Raw genomic sequence first — 24,749 nt, 5'->3', positions numbered from 1 at the left:
TGGATTTTGTGCAGATTTTGTGCGCATTTCGCCTGCATTTTTACACTGCAGATTCCTATAAAGGAATAGGTGTAAAACGCTGCGGAATCCGCACAAAGAATTGACATGCTGCGGAAAATAAACCACTGCGTTTCTGTGCAGAATTTTCCGCAGCATGTGTACTGCGGATTTGGTTTTCCATAGATTTACATGGTACTGTTCAACGCATTTAAAACTGCTGCGGATCTGCAGAGCCAAATCCGCTGCGGATCCGCAGCCAAATCTGCAATGTGTGCACATACCCTTATGGTTGGTAGGGGATCAAATACTTATTTCTCACTGCAAAATGCTAATAAATTTATATAACTTTTACAATGTGATTTTCTGGATTTTATTTTTTATAATTTAAACACTGAGATATATAATAACCTACCCTTAAAATTATAAGGGTATATAAAAGTGTATAAGGGTATGTATTGTAAGATTGTGGTAGCATCGTACGCAGTGAAGAGGCAGTGACCCACAAAGTTCAAGCACAAAAGTCTCTTTAATGTGTTTCCTCACAGCATTAAAGTCCAATTCACATAAATGCATGTAACTTCAGTCTATATTATCAGTATTCAGTTTACTCCAGTTCATAGCAATACAAATCATATGGCTTTAGATTGCGGTCCCTAAACAGGCCAGACTTCACTTGTCCAGTTTCCCTGGGCGACCGCATGCCATATTATTCTCCATACGTCTCCATACACACAGCCTCATATGTTGCAGACACTACACACACCAACCCTCCTCTGACTAGTTCTCATGGGTGTCCTGCATCGCTGTATCACAGTCTCTTTACAGACTGTTTACTCACACAGTCATACACAGTTCAGGATATCCTCCGGATAGCAGCCGGGCACCATATCCACCTGTTTGCAATAGTTGCACATGCTAGTCCTCTTTCGGGCACAGGGCATCCACCTCCGGGCACAGGACTGTCCACATCCGACTCCTACGGGCACAGGACATCCACCTCTGGGCACAGGACTGTCCACATCCGACTCCTACGGGCACAGGACATCCATCTCAGGGCACAGGACTGTCCACATCCGACTCCTTCGGGCACAGGACATCCACCTCCGGGCACAGGACTGTCCATATCCGAGATCAATACCATGGACGACTTGCATCTCCGTGTACCCTGCGGGTGCCAGGCTATTCAGCTGCCCTGGGTGCTGGCTCCCCTGGCCTATGCCTCCATGCACTCAGCCAGCACTCTGCAGGCCTCTGCTCTACACACCAGACTGACACTGATGTGCACCTGACACACCCATACCTCTTACTGCAGGGCTTTTAACACACACAAATCTGTGGCCTTCAGCCACATGGAAAACCTGGACCGGAAATCCGTGACTCTCATGCACACCTATGGACTGCATCCGTCTGCATGCACAACCTGGAGAGAACAAACAGCACCCCCTAGCTGTATCAGAGGCCACAGCCTCACAGTATAAAATTAGAATGGTAAGGTTCATGTCTTTGTCAGCTGGCAAACGTTTTGGGAATTTCTTTGATTTGTTTCATCTCTTATCTCTCATCTATATGTTTTTCCACCTGCTCTGGTAGGGTTATCCAGGGAAGTGAGGGATAGTCCTCGGTGAGTGGGGGCGCCAAAAAATCGTACTCTTAGGGTGCCAACCTCCACTGCTGGGCAGGTTAAGAATTAGGATTACAGTAGGGTTTGTGTAGGTTATTTGGTCTATGTTTACATTTTGGTATTAAACCAGTTTGGTTGCACTGGGTAGGTGTCTTTTTAATATTTGAAATAAATAAAAATAATTTTTTTAAGGGATTATATGTTCACACAGACTTAGAAAATCAGCAAGAGATCAAATATTTATTCCCCCACTGTAACTCTAGTAATCAGATGTCCAATTCCCAGATCAGTTCCAGTGATCAAAACTTCCACATAGTAAAAGCTCTTTGATAGCGCACATACAGGATACAAAGGTTTACCCTGACAATCAGATTGTTTGCTTCTAGATATGCTGGTCCTGCCAGAAGAAGTGGAGTGGATCAAGTTCAATGTGGGAATGAATGGTTACTACATCGTCCACTATGACTATGGCGGCTGGGTCCCGCTGATAAAACTGTTGAAGGAGAATCACACGGCAATTAGCAGCAATGACCGGGCCAGTCTCATTAACAATGCCTTCCAACTTGTGAGGTAAGCAGCTCTCTGCAAGATCACAATACCTCCTCTGAACTTTATACCAAGTTACTGATCGCTATAGCAGCAGCTTAGGCATCTACCGCAGATGGGCGGATATTTCACCTTCTTCATGGGGGGTGTCTTCTAAAAACAAGGATCTCACTAAATAAATTTCTACAGAAAAAACGACATTACTATACAATAACGTATATATATATAAAATATATATTCAGTGCAGCCAATAATAAGCTAAATATAGTACTATGACCACCTTTGTATTCAGAAGAATAATTATGGATTTTAGGGTTCCACAGCAAGTTGAATTTTACAGATTGCTCAATGCAATGGTAAAATGTATCATACAATAGCAATATACGCTTTGACGGCCCCCTGAGGAACCAGACGCGAAACGCACGTTGGGGCTGTGAATCCTGAGTCACACAGGGATCTACAGTATATGGGTAAGAATAGCTCCTGAATTAGTCAGTCTCTAAATATGGCTTTTAAGGGATTGCTTTAATATATAATCTTGCAGAAATTAGAATTTAATTATAATTATTAATAGTTCTGACACTTGTCCTATTCTGCAGGCTACTTGACCCCTTAAAGGTGTACTTACACACTTACAGTATTGGATAGACTTGTATCAGATATACCCAGGAACATTATTCCCCTCAGATCCTGACACCACTATGTGTTGAACCTAGACTCTTATTACCCGAGTCCTTTATCATTAATCTTTGTGTTTTTGTACTAATATTTATTCTTGTTTATGTTTAAAAAATTAATGTTGTATGATGATCAAAAAAAATCCTTGTATTTTTTACAGACAGACTATTTTGACTCCATGTTACTCAGTATTCAATCTCTATATTGGAGTGTTCTGTTGGCTAATTATACCGTTCTATGTGGCTATTAGGCCATACATGATTTATTTTCCTTCTTCTCAGCATTGGTCGTCTGCCCATTGACAAAGCTCTTAGCTTAACAATGTACCTGACAAAGGAAGATCGCATCATGCCAGTCTTCCAAGGAATGGATGAACTGGTCCCTATTTACAAATTAATGGAAAAGAGAGACATGAAAGAGATTGAAGACCAGATGAAGGTAATTCTAGATCAGTCATTGACATTGAGCAGTGACATGCCCGCTGTGCCTTGCTACATTGTACCCTTTCCTGTTCACAGGCTTATATTGTAAATCTCCTCCGCAATCTGATAGATGCCCAGACATGGACGGATGATGGCACGGTGTCTGAGCGGATGCTCCGCAGTTCTCTTCTTGTGTTTGCTTGCTTCCGTAAATACCAGCCATGTGTTCAGAAGGCCCAGGAATACTTTAAGAACTGGAAGGAGTCTAACGGTTCACTGAGGTTTCTGCAGTGTTTAAGATCATTTAAGCCACTTTATACAGACGAGTTTTTAAACTGTGTGATTCTTAGATTATAGCTGTAAGTAGCAGAGTTAGGCCCTCTTCACATGTCCTTTTTTATGCCCGTATGCAGTCCATTTTGGACCCCAAATACGAACAACATAAACACCCATTGTATTCAATGACGGTGTGCACGTCAGATTTTTCACATGGACTGTGTGTCCGTGTGAAAAACCCACAGACATGTCCCTTTTTTTTCACACGGACCACAGACAAAATGCGTGCTGCAGTGCACACTGATGATACCTATATGGCATCTGTGTGTCATCGGTGTGACACATACCGGAATGAAAAGCTCTGGCGGCATGCACTGGCATCTGGGAAAAGCAGTACAGTTATGGCTGTTCTCAGGTGTCGGGTTCTGAATTAAACTCATCATTGTCACCTGGTCTCCCTGCGATCCGCGAGACCAAGCGATGCTGATGAGACTTGTAGTAAACACCCACTGCTTGGGAACAGTGTGAACTACAAGTCTCATCATTGTCGTCTGGTCTACCTGTGATCAACGAGACTAGGCAACGCTGATGAGACTTGTAGTCAGCACCCGCTGTGTAGTGCGTATTAAATAGATAAATTAGAAAAGTAAAAGCAGCGAGGGGTTCTCCTTCATTTTCCTAACCAGCTGGGGGCTAGTGTTAATATTCTGGGAAGGGGCCAAAAGCCATAAAGGTTCCCAGACTATTAACCCCTTTCTGACATTAGACGTACTATCCCGTCGAGGTGGTATGGGCCCATATGACCACCGACGGGATAGTACGTCTAACGCGATCAGCCGTGCTCACGGGGGGAGCGCGGCCGATCGCGGCAGGGTGTCAGCTGATTATCACAGCTGGCATCCGGCACTATGTGCCAGGAGCGGTCACGGACCGCTCCCGACACATTAACTCCGGGATCACTGCGATCAAACATGATCGCAGCGTTCCGGCGGCATAGGAAAGCATCGCGCAGGGGGCTTCCCTGAGACCCTCGGAAAAAAAGATTTATTTTTACGGCTCTGCATTATAAACTTCTGTGAAGCACTTGGGGGTTCAAAGTGCTCACCACACATCTAGATAAGTTCCTTAGGGGGTCTACTTTCCAAAATGGTGTCACTTGTGGGGGATTTCAATGTTTAGGCACATCAGGGGCTCTCCAAACGAGACATTGTGTCCTATCTCAATTCGAGCCAATTTTGCATTGAAAAGTCAAATGGCGCTTCTTCCCTTCTGAGCTCTCCCATCCGCCCAAACAGTGGTTTACCCCCACATATGTTACCGTTTTTTTTTCACAAATAAACTCACGTAATGTCAAGGAAATTTTACCATTAACATGAAGTTCAATATGTCTCGAGAAAACCGTGTCAGAATCACCGGGATCCGTTGACGCGTTCCAGAGTTATAACCTCATAAAGGGACAGTGGTCAGAATTGTAAAAATTGGCCCGGTCCATAACGTGCAAACCACCTTTGGGGTAAAGGGGATAATATCAACTCACAGATGTTTGCTTAGCCTTTACTGGTTATTTACTGGTTATTAAGAACATCAGCCTTCAGCACACCAGAAATGCAGGACAATGAAGGGGGACCCCACACTTTTATTTAAACAATAAACACAAGTACAGAAAAATAAGCACGCAAAGCACTGATTAGAAACCACACTGATATCTATCTATCTATATATCTTTCTATCATGTTCCTCATCCCTATCTATCGCTATCTTTGAACATCTTTAAGACATAACACTCTTAATTTCTATGCTGCATTTCATTCTTTACGTGTCTCGCTGACTGCACACGGATGTCACATGTGAGCACACCGGTGTCACTTAGATACGGACCACGGATCTCGGATCTCATCAGTACTGGTTTTCGCAGTACAGGAATCACCAGGACCTGTGAAGGGACTGAAAGACTAAGTAACCTCTGTGTTACCATGTCTGGACATTTTATGTATGTACTGTATGTATGTTTTACTCTTCTCAATCCTTACTTTAGGAAATGGATAATAAGGACACGCAGCTCAAAGTTATTTACTTACAGTGAATCCTCACCTTTTATCAGCAGTATTTGGCAGTCAGGGCTCTGGATTTTGAGTTCCAAATAATCTGCACAGATGGCACAAGCATAGGAGCTGTGCTAGTGCCATCACCTGCTGGTGCCATCACCTGCTGATGCCATCTGTATATACAGCTGCCCATCTGCTCTAATGCCAGGGTCTAAGAAAAATCCTTAACCAGTCATTTAATTGTTTAAATTACAGTTGACATCTAAGTGATTTGCAAAGGTCACTCAATGCCCCTACATCACTTTTGCAGCAACTCTCCTGAGTCAATGATTTGTTGCGACATGCCAAGTACTAAGAATGGCATTTAGGAAAGAAATGTGTGGATGCTTAATAGTTTTACACAGGCAAATAATACACTGTAATACAGACGTGTTTACTAATAGTGTGTAAATACTTCATCTATTAAATGGGCTGACATGTACTAAGGACACCCAGCACGATCAGCTGTTACCAGCAGCAGCTGGAAGTTCTCTGATCCTGCCAGACCACAGCCAGAATTGTGTTTAAATATTAAAATTACATGGTATGTACTTTTCCCAGGTTCAGAGTTGGCTCTCTGCAGCTGTAGTAGTGGTGTCTGTATATCGGCTGCGGCTGATCACAGAGCTCTGCGACTCGACCACACATTATACAGACATTCATCACTGTAATGAGCGGTACCACGTGACCGCTCACACAAGACAGGCTGCCGGCGCTGAGAGCAGACATCGCAGGAGCTTGGTGAGTATTTCTCGGCAAGCGGGTGGGCGCACGGGGAATGGGAGGCGGGAGGTGACTCCAAACTTTATTTTTAACAAAAAACCCCACAAAAACCTTGATTTTTCATTCCTTCTCTCCAGCGAACGCTGCTGGGGAGAAGGAATGAATGCCGGCTTCAGCACCAAAAGCAGGGGACGGTGCTTACTGTAGCGCTGTCTCTCCTACCGCGGTATGTGCACACGGAGGAGAGTGCACACTGTTCTCCATGTGCACGTGTGCGGGACGCTTTGCGGACCATGCTGCCGGAGAAAAGCGGACATGTCTCCGTGTTTTCAACACGGACACACAGTCCGTGAAAACACGGAGACATGTGCATAGACCCATTCATTTGAATGGGTCTACGTGTGTCAGTGTCTCCAGTACGTGAGAAAACTGTCAGTACACTTACTGAAGCCACTGACGTGTGAAAGAGGACTGAATGGCAGACTTGGTGTTGAAGGGAATAATCCATATTATCGTATACTTAGAGATACCTGTATATGAAAATAGAAGATTTATTGTTAATTCTCTTACAGGCTGTATATGATTAGATGCTGCCAGTATAATGGGTATAAACCAGTCTACAAATACTTGCTTTACAGGGATACTTTCTCTGGTGACCTGTCCCGTGTTATATTTTCCCAGTTTGCCGCGTGACGTCGTCTTGGCGGTGTACGCTGTGGGCGCTCAGACAGCTGAAGGTTGGGACTATTTGTTTGAAAAATATAAAACTGCTGCAACTGGTGAAATGCACCTGATCGAGTATGCGCTGACTATGACTCAGGATCGCGACAAGCTGCAGTGGTAAAAATGCACTTTGTATTGTCAGATACTGATAGATCAGTTTACATTTACTTGTAAGTGGGATTTCTCATGAATATTTTATCTAGTTTTCTGATCGGCGAACAGTCAGTGATCCGATCACCAACGGAACATTAATGATAGGTCAAATAAGTATAAATGAAAGCATTCGTTAGGATCCCTTCACATAACATTGCTTTAATTATTTACGGATTGCATAATTACATTTTCACTTCAGGGATATCTAAGTATCAATTACTATTACCTTTAATGACTTAAAACGCTAGATATGATTTTAACAAGTTTAAGTTCCAGTTTGGCGTATGTCATTATTATGGGGGTAGTATAAACATCAACGTCCTAATGTACAGTATTAATAATGTAATATCCAGGATTGATCAATGCTGTTAGAGAAGATACATGGAAAATATTTGATATATACAGCTCTGGCAAAAATAAAGAGACCACTGCACAGTTTTATAAAAATCAGGTTCTCTACATCAGAGGTCCCCAACTCCAGTCCTCAAGGCCCACCAACAGGTCATGTTTTCAGGATTTCCTTTGCATTGCACAGGTGATGCAATTATTACCTGGGCAAGACTAAGGAAATCCTGAAAACATGACCTGTTGGTGGGCCTTGAGGACTGGAGTTGGGGACCTCTGCTCTACATGTCTGACAGCCATTCCATTCCAGTGTCAGTTGAATTCCAACCACATGACACCTCATTCTACTTAATGTGCTTCTGATTAGGTGATCACCTGAACCAAATCTTATTTAATGAAGGAAAGTATAAAAAACACTGCTGAGCTGTTCACAATCCTCTTGCAATTGGACAAGCTGGATGGCAAAACAAGCGCTAGTAATATCCCTAAGTAATAGGAATGAAAAAATAGCCATGCCAAAGGAGTTGAAAAGAAAAGTCTTGAGTGAGGAAAAGAAGGGCTCAATTCTGGCTTTACTAGCAGTGGGACACAGTGAGCGTCATGTTGCCTCCATCCTCAAAATTTCTAAGACGGCGGTCCATTACAACAAGGTCAAGCAGCAGATATTGGGGACAACAAAGCTACAGACCGGCAGAGGGCGAAAACGACTCTCCACTGACCAGGATGACCGTCATCTTATTCGAATTTCACTCATCAACTTCAGGGTGACATCTAGTGACCTACAAAAGGAATGGCAAATGGCAGCTGGGGTGAAGTGCATGGCAAGAACAGTTCGTAACAGGCTCCTAGACGCAGGACTCAAGTCATGTAAAGCTAGAAAAAAGCCCTTCATCAATGAGAAGCAAAGGAGAGCCAGGCTGAAGTTCGCCAAAGACCATAAGGATTGGCTCATAGAGGACTGGAGTAAGGTCATCTTCTCTGATGAGTCTAATTTTCAGCTTTGCCCAACACCTGGTCGTCTAAGGGTATGTGTCCACGTTCAGGATTGCATCAGGATTTGGTCAGGATTTTTCATCAGTATTTGTAAGCCAAAACCAGGAGTGGAACAATTAGAGGAAAAGTATAATAGAAACATGTGCACCACTTCTGCATTTATCACCCATTCCTGGTTTTGGCTTACAAATACTGATGAAAAATCCTGACCAAATCCTGATGCAATCCTGAATGTGGACACATACCCTTATGGTTAGACGGAGACCTGGAGAGGCGTACAAGTCAGTGTCTTGCACCCACTGTGAAGTTTGGTGGAGGATCGGTGATGATCTGGGGATGCTTCAGCAAGGCTGGAATTGGTTAGGTTGTTATTTGCGAAGGATGTATGAATCAAGCTGCATACAAGGTTATCCTGGGAAAACAGTTGATTCCTTCTGCTCAGGCAATGTTCCCCAACTCTGAGGACTGGTTTTTCCAGCAGGACAATGTGCCATGCCACACAGCTAGGTCTATCAAGGTGTGGAATAAGGACCACCATATCAAATTCCTGTCATGGCCAGCCCAATCTCCAGACCTGAACCCCATTGAAAACCTTTGGAATGTAATTGAGAGGAAGATGGATAGTCACAAGCCATCAAACAAAGAAGAACTGCTTAAATTTTTGTACCAGGAGTGGCATAAGGTCACCCAAAAGCCGTGTGAAAGACTGGTGGAAAGCATGCCAAGACGCATGAAAACTGTGATTAAAAATCATGGTTATTCCACAAAATATTGATTTCTGAACTCTTCCTGAGTTAATACTTTAGTATTGTTGTTTCTAAATGATTATGAACTTGTTTTCTTTGCATTATTTGAGGTCTGCAAGCACTGCATTTTTTTTTTGTTATTTTCACCATTTCTCATTTTCAGAAAATAAATAAAAAATGTATTGCTTGGAACTTTGGAGACATGTTGTCAGTAGTTTATAGAATAAAAGAACAATTTACATTTTACTCAAAAATATACCTATGAAGAGAAAAATCAGACAAACTGAAAATTTTGCAGTGGTCTCTTAATTTTTGCCAGAGCTGTATATATTTTTTGACCTGTCAGTAAATCATTGCATAAAACTGTTCTATGACCTATCCCATCAGCATGACACAAAAGGCATTTTTGGGAAATCCCTTTTGGCTTGGCATATAATAGAATTAGTGTTGCCTGTTCTGTATGTTGTTAACATAAATGGTTTTCCATCTTGCCTAGGCTCATGGAGGAGGCTTTGAAAGGAGATCTTGTAAAAACTCAAGAACTTCCGCATATAGTTGTCTCTGTGAGCAGAAATCAAGTTGGGCACATGTTGGCTTGGAAGTTTCTGAAGACTAACTGGCATCAACTCACTCAAAAGTATGCACGTTCCTCATGTACGTTTGTCATTAACATATCTGATGTGTTCTCCTAATTGAGGTTTACGTATCTTCTAGGTTTGAGTTGGGATCCCGCACAATTGGTGACATGGTTGTTGGTGTAACAAAACTGTTTTCTACAAGAGAGTGGCTGGAAGAGGTAAAGAAAATTATTTTTTTAATTACATTTTTACTGTTAAGTTTTTTTATTGTTATTATGAGTACTAATAATCTACAGGCATCATATGTTCTAGAGGGAAAGAAACTAGGAGAGTCAGAGTATGTGTCCACGGTCCGGATTGTCGGCGCTTTGGACGGAGCGGGAAAACCTGTTATTTGCGGAGCGTCACCGCAAGGTAAACAGACATGCTGCGTTCTAAAAAGACGCGCCGCATGTCCGTAAATGCAGGGCTGCCAGATGCGTGTTTCATAAAATCCCCTCCACTATGCTGTAACATCTGGACGCTGCGGTTGTACGCAGCGTTCAATCCGCAGCTAATCCGGATGTAATTCGGCCCGTGGACACAAACCCTCAATTGTAGTGAAGGTTCTGGGTGTACTTGCTCGTAGATTAGACCACATAGAAGCAGCTGTTTGACATTGCATGCTGTTAAAGCGTAACTGCTTTTAAGTAACTTTTCAGAATACGGTGCCCTGTGTGTGTGTGTGTATATATATATGTAATATATATATATATATATATATATATATATATATATATATATATAATTTATATATATATATATATATATATATATATATATATATAATATATATATATATATATAATATATATATATATGTATATATATATAATATATATGTATATATATATATATATATATATATACATATATATATATATATATATGTATATATGTATATATGTATATATTATAGAATATATACCATTTCTGGACATTATGTGACTTATACCCTTTACGCTTTTTCTGTAACCTTCCAATCCACTAGTAGATGAGGGAGGAGATAAGCTGCAGCGATTTGTTCCATACACCACACAGCTCAGAGAGGGAAATACCTGCTCTTCATTTACTTTTTTTAGCTCACTAAGACAAGCTGTGGCCATTTTACTGCAGAGCTCAGCGGTGTTGATCTGAGTCAACCTCTGATTAGAGGTAAAACACTTGTTACGGAGCTCTGCACAATGGTTTTCTGTCTGGTCCCTTCCCTGCTTCTGTTCCCTCCTCTCCATAGAGGATAATGTATTGTGTCATATCTCACCTGCAGTCCGTCTGAGACAGACTTGAGCTTCTTTTTCCCATGAATGGTGAGTTCAGGAGACAGGGGGAGAGTAAGAAGTGTCTAATAAGTACAGAAGGAAGCTGATTTCGCCTATGAGATACATTACAAGGTTTGCTCTAATCGTCAGTACTATTTGATCTATGTAAAGTTTGTTGAAAGTGCAGTTATGTTTTAAGATCAGCAAGATATTGTCAAATATTCCAAGGGCCATGGACTCACGGGACAGCAATGTAATATTACCACTTTACAAAGTAGAAATAAAGGCTGCGCAGCACTCCTATGGGTGCACAAATAGCAGTCCACTCCAGAATAAGTAGAAAGATGAATTTGGCACTCCAAATTGATGCAATAATTTTATTATACTGATTATCTACTGTTTGCAATATTGTAACGGTTGCGCCAATTATGGCCTTCTTCAGAACGGCATTTCTGCAGTGCCAATTTCTGATTCTTGGACCATTATACTCTGCTTCAAGGTGCCCTAGCCTTGGCCAAAATGTTAAAATATTGCATACAGTGGAAAATCTGTGTAATAAAATGTACATGTAGTCATGTACGGGGAAAGATGTTGTCTATACATTAAAGATCGTGAAGGGGTTAAAGGGAACTTGTTAGTCTATTCGTTACGTTTGGTAAGGATGGATCAGAGCCGGGCTACATGGTTGCAGCTAGGTATGTCTTTCTCTGAAGTGCTCCGCCCCTTTGTACATATCGGTGCATCCTGCGCTGGGGTGGAGAGTGTGTAGGGGGCTTAACAGCTGAGCTCCAGACAAGTCAGATAGCCACATCCGCCTCCAATAGCTGCGGCCAGAACTATATTCTGGCCATGGCTGCTAAAGGGAATCTGTCACCAGTGTTTTGCTACCTCATCTGACAGCAGCATGATGTAGGGGCAAAAAACCTGATTTCAGTGATGAGTCACTTCCTGGGCTGGTTATTGTCATTTTGATAAGATCACTGCTTTATTTCCTACAGATGTTCCAGTTCTCTGAATGTTGAGCTCCGTTTAATCCCACCCAAACCATTGATTGGCAGGTCTCTGCTCAGTGTACACAGAAATCTGCCAATCAGTGGTGTGGGCGGGGTTATGCAGAGCTCATGAATATGGAGGACTACCTGGCAGCAGGTTTACTAGTCCTCTAGTGATAATCTACTGCTAATAAAACAGTGATTTAGCAAATCTACTCTGAGCAGCCCAGTAAGTGACATATTGCTGGAATCAGGGTCTCTGTGTGTACATTATGCTTCTCTTATTTTAGGCGGGAAAAAACCTGGTGACAGATTCCCACCTGACAGTGGCATGTAAATGACATAGCAGATGCTTTTCCCTACTACACCTCCAACAAGACTCTATTATGGTAGGATATTAAAAAGTGGTGAACAACATACATTATCCCAATAAAAGAAAAATCTAATTTCTCCTTCGCCTCATTGGGGGACACAGACCATGGGTGTATGCTGCTGCCACCAGGAGGCTGACACTAAGTAATACAAAGAAAAAGGTTAGCTCCTCCCCTGCAGTATACACCCTCCTGCTGGCTCCCAGCTAACCAGTTCTTGCTTAGTGTCCGTAGGAGGCACACGGACGGGTCTGCTATTCAGACCCAAAGAACTCTTTTTTACCATTTTTTACTTTTTACTACGGTCGAATGGGGCGACGGATTCTTTCATGTTCCGATCTCCTCGAACCATCAACAGGCGAGCACGGGAGTTTTACCTCTCCGTATCCTCTCCTGCGACGTGGGAAGCCACTGCCTGAGCTGATTTTAGGGGCGACGGGCCCCTTCAAGGGCACCGATCTCCCCCCTCCCTTATCAGACGAGCACTGGAGTTTCACCTTCAGTATCCTCTTCTGCAGCCAGGTCTATTGCCGGACATTCAGCCCTGTCCACCAGGTTTTACCCTCGGCTGTACAGAGGCACCTTCCAGCGTGGTGTCCGAGCAGCCCCCACTGCATCACCACTGAAAAAGCGGATGATGGAAGGAGGCAGACGGTTCCTCTCCACCCCTCTTCTGCAGGGATGGTGGATGGAGGCTCCCCAACCCTGCACCGTCCTATCTACCCGGGCACAGCTCCTACCTGCAGCATCTGCCACCCCCTCCATATTGGGGTAAGTGCTCCGTGAGATTTGGGTTTTCCGGCGGTCAGGGGAGGGCTCCATAGCGACTGGGTCCCCACAGAGCTTCGCGGCACTTTTCCCCTCAGTCTGCCGGTGCGCGCCGGCCGAAGCCATAAATTTAGTCCCCGGCTTCGGCCCTGTTTAGGCCGCATCCCGGGAAGCCCCGCCCACCGCTCGCTCCCTTCTAGCGGCTCCGCCCCCCTATTCAGGCGCTTCTCGTTCCAGACGAGATCTCGGCGGCCATCTTCTTCCTCCTCCATTGCGGTCACTATTTCTTCTGGAGGGGGCTGCGGCCGGCGGTTTTTCAGCACTGAAGTCAGCGCTATTCCAGACGGGGGACTCAGAACCTGAGTAAGGTGAATCGCCCCAATATCTCCCCCCCCCCCGGCACGCATCCCGGCAGCATTAAGGGACTAGCTTTCCCTGTTTTTTATATACTTAAGGCTGCAATCTCTGGTGCTCCTGCACACTACAGAATGTATAGTACAGTGTGCAGGCTTGCAAACTGAGAGCTGTGAGTTCCCAGCAATGAAGCTCTCATGACTCATTCCCTGGTGACTCATTCCCTGGTATTTAATACTCTGCCCGGTAGTCGCTGGGCCCATAGGTGCTTCCCCAGCTTTCCATGCCTTTTTATTAAACCCAGGACCAGCATTCCCTGGTCTTAAGGGTCCCCTAGTTTTAAAAGGGTCACATCCCCAGCATTCTCTGCTCTGCCAGAAGCCGGTCTCCTTTTCCTTAGTACTTAATCAGGCCAGTATGCCCTGGTCTTAAAGGCACAGGGCCAGTAGGCACTGGTCTTAAAGGCACATGGCAAGTATGCCCTCGTCTTAAAGGCACATGACCAGCATCCCTGGTCTTAAAGGCACATTACCAGCTTTGGTGGTCTTTAAGGCACTTGTTCCAACATTCCTTTCATGACCAGTATTCCTGGTCTTGAAGGCACGTGACCAGCATGCCCTGGTCTTATAGACTCGTGACCAGTATCCCCTGGTCTTAAAGACACGTGTCCAGTATACCCTGGTCTTAAAGGCACATGACCAGTATGCCCTTGTCTTAAAGGCACGTGACCAGTATTTCCTGGTCTTAAAGGCACATGACCAGTATGCCCTGGTCTTAAAGGCACGTGACCAGTATGCCCTGGTCTTAAAGGCACATGACTAGTACGTCCTGGTTTTTCAAGGCCATGACCAGTATGCCCTGGTCTTAAAGGCACGTGACCAGTATCCCTGGTCTTAAACGCAATAACCAGTATGCCCTGGTCTTAAAGGCACATGACTAGTACGTCCTGGTTTTCAAGGCACATGACCAGTATGCCCCGGTCTTAAAGGCACGTGACCAGTGTCTTAAACGCAATAACCAGTATGCCCTGGTCTTAAAGGCACATGACTAGTACGTCCTGGTTTTCAAGGCACATGACCAGTATGCCCTGGTCTTAAAGGCTCATGTCCAGTATGCCCTGGCTTTTAAAGGCACACGACCAGTATGCCCTGGTCTTTAAGGCACGTGACCATTATGCCCTGGACTTAAAGGCTCAGGACCAGTACGCCCTGGTCTTAAACGCAAATGACCAGCATACCCTGGTTTTAAGGGCACATGACCATTATCTCCTGGATTTCAGCATGCCCTGCTTTTAAAGGCACATGAACAGTATGTCATCTTACAAAAGGCACAAGACCAGTATTCCCTGGTCTTAAAGGCTCATGGCCAGTAACCCCTAGCCTTAAATGCGCATGACCAGTATTTACTGGTCTTAAGGGCACATCATCTATCCTAAGCTGGTCACCCTAACTGAGCTCTGGAGCACTCACATGCTCCCTCTCCTACAATGGGAGCCGTCGGCTAGCAGGGGCCGCAAGTATTCTAGAAAAACGTACAGGTTCTAGAAAATCTCCATCAACATTTGACGGTGATGCACTGGAAGACCTCTAAGTAGGATACCATACCTGGTCGGAATTTTATGGGCGACGGGTCCCTTAAAGGGCTCCGATTTCCCCCCACACCTTCAACAGACGAGCACACGGAGTGTCGCCTCCATGTATCTTCTTCTGCATCCAGGTCTATCGCCACAACCTGCCCTGTCCACTCGGAAACCTCAATTCTGGGGATGTGGCGTCCACATTTGTGGCGTCCCAACAAGGAGGTTTTCCCCCCTTTGTATCAGATGCAAGAAAGTGGACGATTCCTCTCCACTTCCCTGTTAAGAAGATGGTGGATCGAGGTTTTTCCTTATTTTCTTCTCTGCACGACGATGGCAGAGACCTAATGGTTACAGTCCCGCATTCTGTCACTTGGCAGACTCGCCGGGCAGAATTTCTTGCGGTATTCCTACCAGTATCCTGGCCGGTGTATCATCAATTAAGATTCCACAGACGGTCGGATAGCAAATCTAGTTCGTTCCGTCTTGTGGTTTCGGGTTCAGCGCTCTACCCTTCCTTAGCCGCCACATGGGTTGCTTGACCAAAGGGAGAGAATGAAAGTCTCCGGGTCCCAGACCTTATCTACTTCGTTCCACAGTATAGCTGGCCAATCAAATCTTCTGAGCGGGAGATTAGCAAGGGATCATATCTCTTCTTCAGGCTCAACCAGCAGTGGAAGCATTGGCCAGGACAGTCTAGATCTAAGGGATCTTGGTTCCAAAATGGAGGGAATGAAAAGTATCTCCATTCCTGGACCCCAAACTTCTAACAACCTTTGACAGGGCCCTTTCTTTTTTCGGATGGAGTTCCTCCGCTCAGCCACTACTTCAACAGAGAAACGTGGTTGTTTTCTGGCATCCATCGTCATTCGGGATTCTTACCCTCACATACCTATTTCTCCTCTCTACTATAATCTCTTCGCCTTTCCATTCGCGAACAGTATTTTCACGACCTGGCCCTTCTGCCTGGCTACCACACCAGAGTGGTCGCAAGGGTCATGACGGTTGTCATGTTCTTCTTGCACCTTAGAAGCATGGTCGTCCTGCCCTATTTGGCCGACTTTGTAGCCGCTCTCCTAGGACTACGCTGAGTCGTCCATATCACTTGCAATTACCTCTCTATTGGGCTAGCAGCTAAACTTAGACAAGTTTTTTTCCCTCATTCTCAGCCCAGCAGATCCTCTTTGAGGATGATCCTGCCCAAGAAGGATGGTTATTCTCTCTCGGGTCTAGGTCGTGGCCCTTCTACAGGGAGCTTGCGCACTCGATCTCTCATTCCCTCGGTTCTTTCAATTCGCTAGGAGGGTTCTGAGGGAAAGGACGTCTACGGAAGCAGTTTCCTTCGCTGCGCTCGTTTTCTGCAAGTCAATCAGGCTCTCAAAGGGTAGTCTCTGAGCTCTTTTCTCTTCCAGAGCCTTCTCCTGGCCCAAGGGCTATTGGGAGATACCATTGCCAGTTTTCTTCTCCCGATCATCTCTCTGTAGATCCGAACGGTACGGCTATTCCTTCAGCAGGCCCTCTGCCTTCTGGCGGGTCTTCAGTTGGATAATGCCTCGGCTGTGCCCCAAGTTAGCCATCTAGCAAGTACCCTCAGTCAAGCGCCATGGCTAAGGTACCTCGCACTCTCTGATGGGCCGAGTTCTATCTTCGGTGATCTCAACAGTACATTCCCTGGAGTAGAACACTGGGCGGCAGACATATTCAGCCGTCCGGGTTTTTCCTCAAGTGAGTGGGAACTTCACTCGGAAATCTTCCATCGGACCTGCCTTCACTGGAGTACTCCAGAGGTAGTTCGGATGGCGTCCAAGCTGAACGCCAATGTACTCCAGTTCATGGTTTGGCCTCGCGATCCAAGACCATTGCAGTGCATGATCTATTCTTCCATGGTACCAATTTCCATAACCCCTCTTCCACTACGTCTGAAACCTTTTCGGAAGCGGGTAGGGCCCCAGTGATCCCGGGAGACCCGCACTGACCATGTCAGGTTTTTTTCTCGCTTGCGGTACTAGTATTTTTCCGGCTTATTGTCTCAAGCTGGAAATATGGTCTTTCTTGCAGGCCTCAACCTGTAGTTCTTCCCTACTGCGTACCGTTAAATCCGTGGGACCTTAATGGTCCTGGGCATCTTACAGTAGACTCCTTTTCTGATCCGGATAGACTTTTCTATCAGGGAGGGTCTCTCCCTTTCTTTCTCTGCGTTCTTGTCCTCCTGATGAGTCTTCAGATCTCGATGCTCTGTTCTTTATCTTTTTTCCTTATTACCTTCAAGGCAAGGTTGCCCTCTAGCCATCCCCTTCCCTCGTTGCCAAGGGGTATTATATCTCCACTGTTGCAGGGGCATCGTCTTCTCATCTCCTTCGGCTCTAGTCCACAAAGCGGAATGGGTTCTCCATAATCTGGAAGAAGCGAGTGCTCCGAGTGGGTACGTATCGAGGACGACGTCCTTCCAAAGGTTGGACATTTTACTCGGGTTTTTCGATGGTAAGTAGGCTTCCTGAGGGTCGCAGGAAGGGTTTAGCCGTTTCTCTTCGGCCACGTTAGCCTGGTGGATTCTTTTCTCCATCCAGGAGTCCTTTCGCGCTAGATGCCAGCCTATCTCCCTGTCTGAGGGCTCTAGGCGCCAGACGTCGGCAAGCACGACCGCAGGCTTGCGAATTCCTCCAGGCCGCATGCATTTTTGAAGCACTATAATTCACTCACTTCCACAGATGTGAGTCTGGGCAGGTGGACTTTGCAGGCCGCGGTGGCGCACTTGTAAGTAGCGGCTACACGGCCTGAAGTGATGTTGTCCCCACCCAGGGACTGCTTTGGGACGTCCCATGGTCTGTGTCCCCCAATGAGGCGAAGGAGAAATAGGGATTTTTGTGTACTCACCGTAAAATCCTTTTCTCCGAGCCATTCATTGGGGGACACAGCTCCCACCCTGTTATTAGCTTATGCTTTGTTTTTATCTTTTGATATGTTATACTCTTATATATAATGTGACATGCTTTACGCTTATATGTCGTTATTGATCTCCTACTGCTTTTGCACCGAACTGGTTAGCTGGGAGCCAGCAGGAGGGTGTATACTGCAGGGGAGGAGCTAACTTTTTCTTTGTATTACTTAGTGTCAGCCTCCTGGTGGCAGCAGCATACACCCATGGTCTGTGTCCCCCAATGAATGGCTCGGAGAAAAGGATTTTACGGTGAGTACACAAAAATCCCTATTTTTATATTGGTATATGTGGCCTTTGAATATACGGTGTAGTGCCTTGTGCCTCATCCGTTCATATTTTGGGTGAATGTAGATTTTCTGATACAGTATAAATACAGCCAATATGAAGGCGAATTATATAATTTCTTTCTAATTTCTTTTTAGGCAACAATGTTTTTTGAATCATTGAAAGAGACCGGCTCCCAGTTACGCTGCGTCCAACAAGCAAAAGAAACTATGGAGGAAAATATTAGATGGATGGATAAAAACTTTGACACTGTTAAAACCTGGCTAGAGAATAATAGATTATAGAATAATAGTTTCTGGATACGTACATCCTCATTGAGCTCCCTGATGGGCATGTACGAGCAGCCATTTCAGGGTCGTGTTGGCAGCGCTCACGAGACGATTTCATTAAGAAATCTTGAGCTGAATGTGTCCAAATTTGATCATCTGCCTATGGGAGGTGAAGAAAATTAATTTGTACCAATTCTGTGATATTATCAAGATACCATGGACAAACGGCTGCTGGATAGCGCAAATGATTGGCCTACCTTAAAGTGAATGTCCACCCTTAAATATCATAATTAAAGAAAAATTAGTAAAATTCTGTGCTGAAATTATATATATATATATATATATATATATATATATATATACAGTGGGGCAAAAAAGTATTTAGTCAGTCAGCAATAGTGCATGTTCCACCACTTATAAAGATGAGAGGCGTCTGTAATTTACATCATAGGTAGACCTCAACTATGGGAGACAAACTGAGAAAAAAAAATCCAGAAAATCACATTGTCTGTTTTTTTATTATTTTATTTGCATAATATGGTGGATAATAAGTATTTGGTCAGAAACAAAATTTCATCTCAATACTTTGTAATATATCCTTTGTTGGCAATGACAGAGATCAAACGTATTCTGTAAGTCTTCACAAGGTTGCCACACACTGTTGTTGGTATGTTGGCCCATTCCTCCATGCAGATCTCCTCTAGAGCAGTGATGTTTTTGGCTTTTCACTTGGCAACACGGACTTTCAACTCCCTCCAAAGGTTTTCTATAGGGTTGAGATCTGGAGACTGGCTAGGCCACTCCAGGACCTTGAAATGCTTCTTACGAAGCCACTCCTTCGTTGCCCTGGCGGTGTGCTTTGGATCATTGTCATGTTGAAAGACCCAGCCACGTTTCATCTTCAATGCCCTTGCTGATGGAAGGAGGTTTGCACTCAAAATTTCACGATACATGGCCCCATTCATTCTTTCATGTACCCGGATCAGTCGTCCTGGCCCCTTTGCAGAGAAACAGCCCCAAAGCATGATGTTTCCACCACCATGCTTTACAGTAGGTATGGTGTTTGATGGATGCAACTCAGTATTCTTTTTCGTCCAAACATGACAAGTTGTGTTTCTACCAAACAGTTCCAGTTTGGTTTCATCAGACCATAGGACATTCTCCCAAAACTCCTCTGGATCATCCAAATGCTCTCTAGCAAACTTCAGATGGGCCCGGACATGTACTGGCTTAAGCAGTGGGACACGTCTGGCACTGCAGGATCTGAGTCCATTGTGACGTAGTGTGTTACTTATGGTAGGCCTTGTTACATTGGTCCCAGCTCTCTGCAGTTCATTCACTAGGTCCCCCGGCGTGGTTCTGGGATTTTTGCTCACCGCTCTTGTGATCATTCTGACCCCACGGGGTGGGATTTTGCGTGGAGCCCCAGATCGAGGGAGATTATCAGTGGTCTTGTATGTCTTCCATTTTCTAATTATTGCTCCCACTGTTGATTTCTTCACTCCAAGCTGGTTGGCTATTGCAGATTCAGTCTTCCCAGCCTGGTGCAGGGCTACAATTTTGTTTCTGGTGTCCTTTGACAGCTCTTTGGTCTTCACCATAGTGGAGTTTGGAGTCAGACTGTTTGAGGGTGTGCACAGGTGTCTTTTTATACTGATAACAAGTTTAAACAGGTGCCATTACTACAGGTAATGAGTGGAGGAAAGAGGAGACTCTTAAAGAAGAAGTTACAGGTCTGTGAGAGCCAGAAATCTTGATTGTTTGTTTCTGACCAAATACTTATTTTCCACCATAATATACAAAAAAAATGATAAAAAAACACAATGTGATTTTCTGGATTTTTTTTTCTCAGTTTGTCTCCCATAGTTGAGGTCTACCTATGATGTAAATTACAGACACCTCTCATCTTTTTAAGTGGTGGAACTTGCACTATTGCTGACTGACTAAATACTTTTTTGCCCCACTGTATATATATATATATATATATGTATATATATATATATATATATATATATATATATATATATATATATATATATATATACACACACACACTTTATAGTGATTAGAGCTCCTTTTTTCTGATTATAGTCCTCCAAAAGCACATGATATTAAAGAAACGTGCTGCAGACACCACTACAGGGAACATGAAAGTTAATCGCATACTGTTATTATAGGCGTTATCTAAATTTTGAAAGAAAAATACAAAACAGAAGATCTGCTAATATAATAAAATAAATTATATTGGTGTCTTATTTTCCCCAGTGATCAAGTGTAGGAAAGTCAGGCAGCACTACTCCTCTGTTTGCTAGTGACCGCCAACTGACCAGGGCAGCAAATCAGTGGCCTTAGCAGTCACATGTAGTATCAGTGACATTATGGTGGTGCCAGTAGTTTGCCTTCATTGGTACTATGCCCAGTAAAAAAAAAAAAAAAAAAAATCCCAGAAACGCCCTTAGGTACAATGGAGAACAGTAGGCAGGCTGCCGCATTGTCATGTTTCAGATCTGTGTATGAAATGGATTTTGAGCTCTGTATCAGAAGGAAGAGAGATCCAGCTGCTGTAAGTACTATAGATAATAAGCCACGTTGGACATAAAACTACAAGATAATTAAAGGTGGATGTTCTAATTTCTCGTGTACATGGCTGTATTGTATGCACAGACCTGAATTATTGCACAGGCTGCCTCCTGGTCTAACGCTAGCTCGCCATGATATACTACTGTACTTGGATGTGAAGTGTCCTAAAGACATCAACGCTTTGCTCAGGAAAGTTCTACTTTATTCTGTTCCCTTTTCTAATGCTGTTCCTTTTTTTTTTTTTTTTTAGCTCTGCTTTAAAAACAAATTAAAATAAAAAAAGAATAAAAAAAATGTATAGTTTACTGATCAAATACTGTGATGTATGGCACACTTGGACCCGTGACTAATGGCACCAGTTAGCTTTGGCTTCAGATAATGATTGTCTTTTAAAATTAAATGGACTTTTGAAAAAGATTCATCAATAGAACAATTGGATCAGCCTTATTCTACTGAAGGGATAGTTTAGGCCTATAAACCTCAGATGCTAAAATGGACTGAAGTATACTATGATTTATTGAGTAAATTCCCATTTTTGCCTTTTTGTGATACGTATGGAAAATTTTTGAGTTAATTTTGGGTGCAGTGGTTGAAAAGACGTTCATGCCAAATTACATATCTACATCAAGGTCCATACAAAGCTTCACAACCCGGCAGAGATCAATGCTGATTTGTTGTTCTCTTTGACTTGGCCAGTTGAAGAAATCTTCCATATTGGCAGCACTGGGATGGTGAGATTGAGAAGAAGAGTTTTCCTTCTTTGGTTACTTCATACCATTTTCTGCCATTGGCTCAATCTTCAAAAAGTCATTTTTTCATAATTATTACTGACATACCAATAATCACTGTGTGTTACTTTGCCATAGTAAAATCAAAGCAGCAAAGATTGAGACAGAGAGACTCATTGCCAGAGAGAGTAAAAATAATCCTAAAATATTCTTTAACTACATAAATAGTAAGAAACTAAAAAATGATAGTGTTGGCCCCCTTAAAAATAGTCTGGGTGAGATGGTGGATGAGGATGAGGAAAAAGCCAATATGCTAAATGACTTTTTTTCATCAGTATTTACACAAGAAAATCCCATGTCAGACAAAATGTCTAGTGATAAAAATTCCCAATTAAATGTCACCTGCTTAACCCAGCAGGAAGTGCGGCGGCGTCTAAAAATCACTAAAATTGACAAATCTCCGGGCCCGGATGGGATACACCCTCGAGTACTGCAGGAATTAAGTACAGTCATTGATAGACCATTATTTTTAATCTTTAAAGACTCCATAATAACAGGGTCTGTGCCACAGGACTGGCGTATAGCAAATGTGGTGCCAATATTCAAAAAGGGGACAAAAACTGAACTCGGAAATTATAGGCCAGTAAGCTTAACCTCTACTGTGGGTAAAGTACTGGAGGGCATTCTAAGGGATGCTATACTGGAGTATCTGAAGAGGAATAACCTCATGACCCAGTATCAGCACGGGTTTACTAGGGACCGTTCATGTCAGACTAATTTGATCAGTTTCTATGAAGAGGTAAGTTCCGGATTGGACCAAGGGAACCCAGTGGATGTAGTGTATATGGACTTTTCAAAAGCTTTTGATACGGTGCCACACAAAAGGTTGATACATAAAATGAGAATAATGGGGATAGGGGAAAATATGTGCAAGTGGGTTGAGAGCTGGCTCAGGGATAGGAAACAAAGGGTGGTTATTAATGGAGCACACTCGGACTGGGTAGCGGTTAGCAGTGGGGTACCACAGGGGTCAGTATTGGGCCCTCTTCTTTTTAACATATTTATTAATGACCTTGTAGGGGGCATTCAGAGTAGAATTTCAATATTTGCAGATGACACTAAACTCTGCAGGGTAATCAATACAGAGGAGGACAATTTTATATTACAGGATGATTTATGTAAACTAGAAGCTTGGGCTGATAAATGGCAAATGAGCTTTAATGGGGATAAATGTAAGGTCATGCACTTGGGTAGAAGTAATAAGATGTATAATTATGTGCTTAATTCTAAAACTCTGGGCAAAACCGTCAATGAAAAAGACCTGGGTGTATGGGTGGATGACAAACTTAAATTCAGTGGCCAGTGTCAGGCAGCTGCTACAAAGGCAAATAAAATAATGGGATGCATTAAAAGAGGCATAGATGCTCATGAGGAGAACATAATTTTACCTCTATACAAGTCACTAGTTCGACCACACTTAGAATACTGTGCACAGTTCTGGTCTCCGGTGTTTAAGAAAGACATAGCTGAACTGGAGCGGGTGCAGAGAAGAGCGACCAAGGTTATTAGAGGACTGGGGGGTCTGCAATACCAAGATAGGTTATTACACTTGGGGCTATTTAGTTTGGAAAAACGAAGACTAAGGGGTGATCTTATTTTAATGTATAAATATATGAGGGGACAGTACAAAGACCTTTCTGATGATCTTTTTAATCATAGACCTGAAACAGGGACAAGGGGGCATCCTCTGCGGTTGGAGGAAAAAAGGTTTAAGCATAATAACAGACGCGGATTCTTTACTGTAAGAGTGAGACTATGGAACTCTCTGCCGTATGATGTTGTAATGAGGGATTCATTACTTAAATTTAAGAGGGGACTGGATACCTTTCTGGAAAAGTATAATGTTACAGGGTATATACACTAGATTCCTTGATAGGGCGTTGATCCAGGGAACTAGTCTGATTGCCGTATGTGGAGTCGGGAAGGAATTTTTTTCCCTAATGTGGAGTTTACTCTTTGCACATGGTTTTTTTTTGCCTTCCTCTGGATCAACATGTTAGGTTAGGCTATGGGTTGAACTAGATGGACATATAGTCTTCCTTCAACCTTAATAACTATGTAACTATGTAATATAAATACCATAACATTGCCAGATAAAATATGTCTGTACGCCCCACTGCTGATGCAATAAAATTAGTCCCAATCCTATGGCTGTTTTGTTAGATTAAATACGTATACAGTGTAAAACTTCCATCGGTAGCACACCCTGTTTATACAGTAATATATATGTACATACACACCGTAGTAAGGCAGAAAATGAGCAGTGTACAGTACTCATGACATCCATTATTATATGAATGGCCGCTAATCTGTGTCAGACAAGTATTGTCACATTTCTGACCAAATGTTACCTCACTGCATATTGTTACAGTAAATCACCTGTGAGTAACACTTATCAGGCATTAGACATTTCCTTTGTTCTTTATAATACATTGTATGGACAATAATATTGGGACACTAGTGATGAGCGAGTATACTCGTTGCTTGGGTTTTCCAGAGCACGCTCTGGTGATCTCCGTATTTGTTAGTGCTCGGAGATATCGTTTTCCTTGCCTCAGCTGCATGATTTACAGCTACTAGCTAGGCTGAGTACATGTGGGGGTTGCCTGATTGCTAGGGAATCCACACATGTAATCATGCTG

At 43.5% G+C, this 24,749-nt stretch overlaps 1 protein-coding gene across 1 annotated transcript in view; it reads left to right on the top strand.

The window, feature by feature from the left end:
* Window positions 1–18,894, top strand: part of LOC138664970 (endoplasmic reticulum aminopeptidase 1-like) — a 107,926-nt gene extending 89,032 nt beyond the window's left edge. The window contains exons 13-19 of the mRNA XM_069752072.1: window positions 2,008–2,191; window positions 3,127–3,283; window positions 3,364–3,548; window positions 7,032–7,190; window positions 9,807–9,947; window positions 10,025–10,106; window positions 18,608–18,894. Of these exons, the coding sequence (XP_069608173.1) occupies window positions 2,008–2,191; window positions 3,127–3,283; window positions 3,364–3,548; window positions 7,032–7,190; window positions 9,807–9,947; window positions 10,025–10,106; window positions 18,608–18,754 (1,055 nt within the window). The 3' untranslated portion in view covers window positions 18,755–18,894. The remainder of the gene's footprint in view (window positions 1–2,007; window positions 2,192–3,126; window positions 3,284–3,363; window positions 3,549–7,031; window positions 7,191–9,806; window positions 9,948–10,024; window positions 10,107–18,607) is intronic.
* Window positions 18,895–24,749: the final 5,855 nt, after the last annotated feature.

The sequence above is a fragment of the Ranitomeya imitator genome, chromosome 1 (genome assembly GCF_032444005.1).
Source record: "Ranitomeya imitator isolate aRanImi1 chromosome 1, aRanImi1.pri, whole genome shotgun sequence".
In the NCBI taxonomy this organism is placed as follows: domain Eukaryota; kingdom Metazoa; phylum Chordata; class Amphibia; order Anura; family Dendrobatidae; genus Ranitomeya; species Ranitomeya imitator.
The sequence above is the reverse complement of the archived record's forward strand: the minus strand, read 5'-3'. Positions and strand labels throughout refer to the sequence as shown.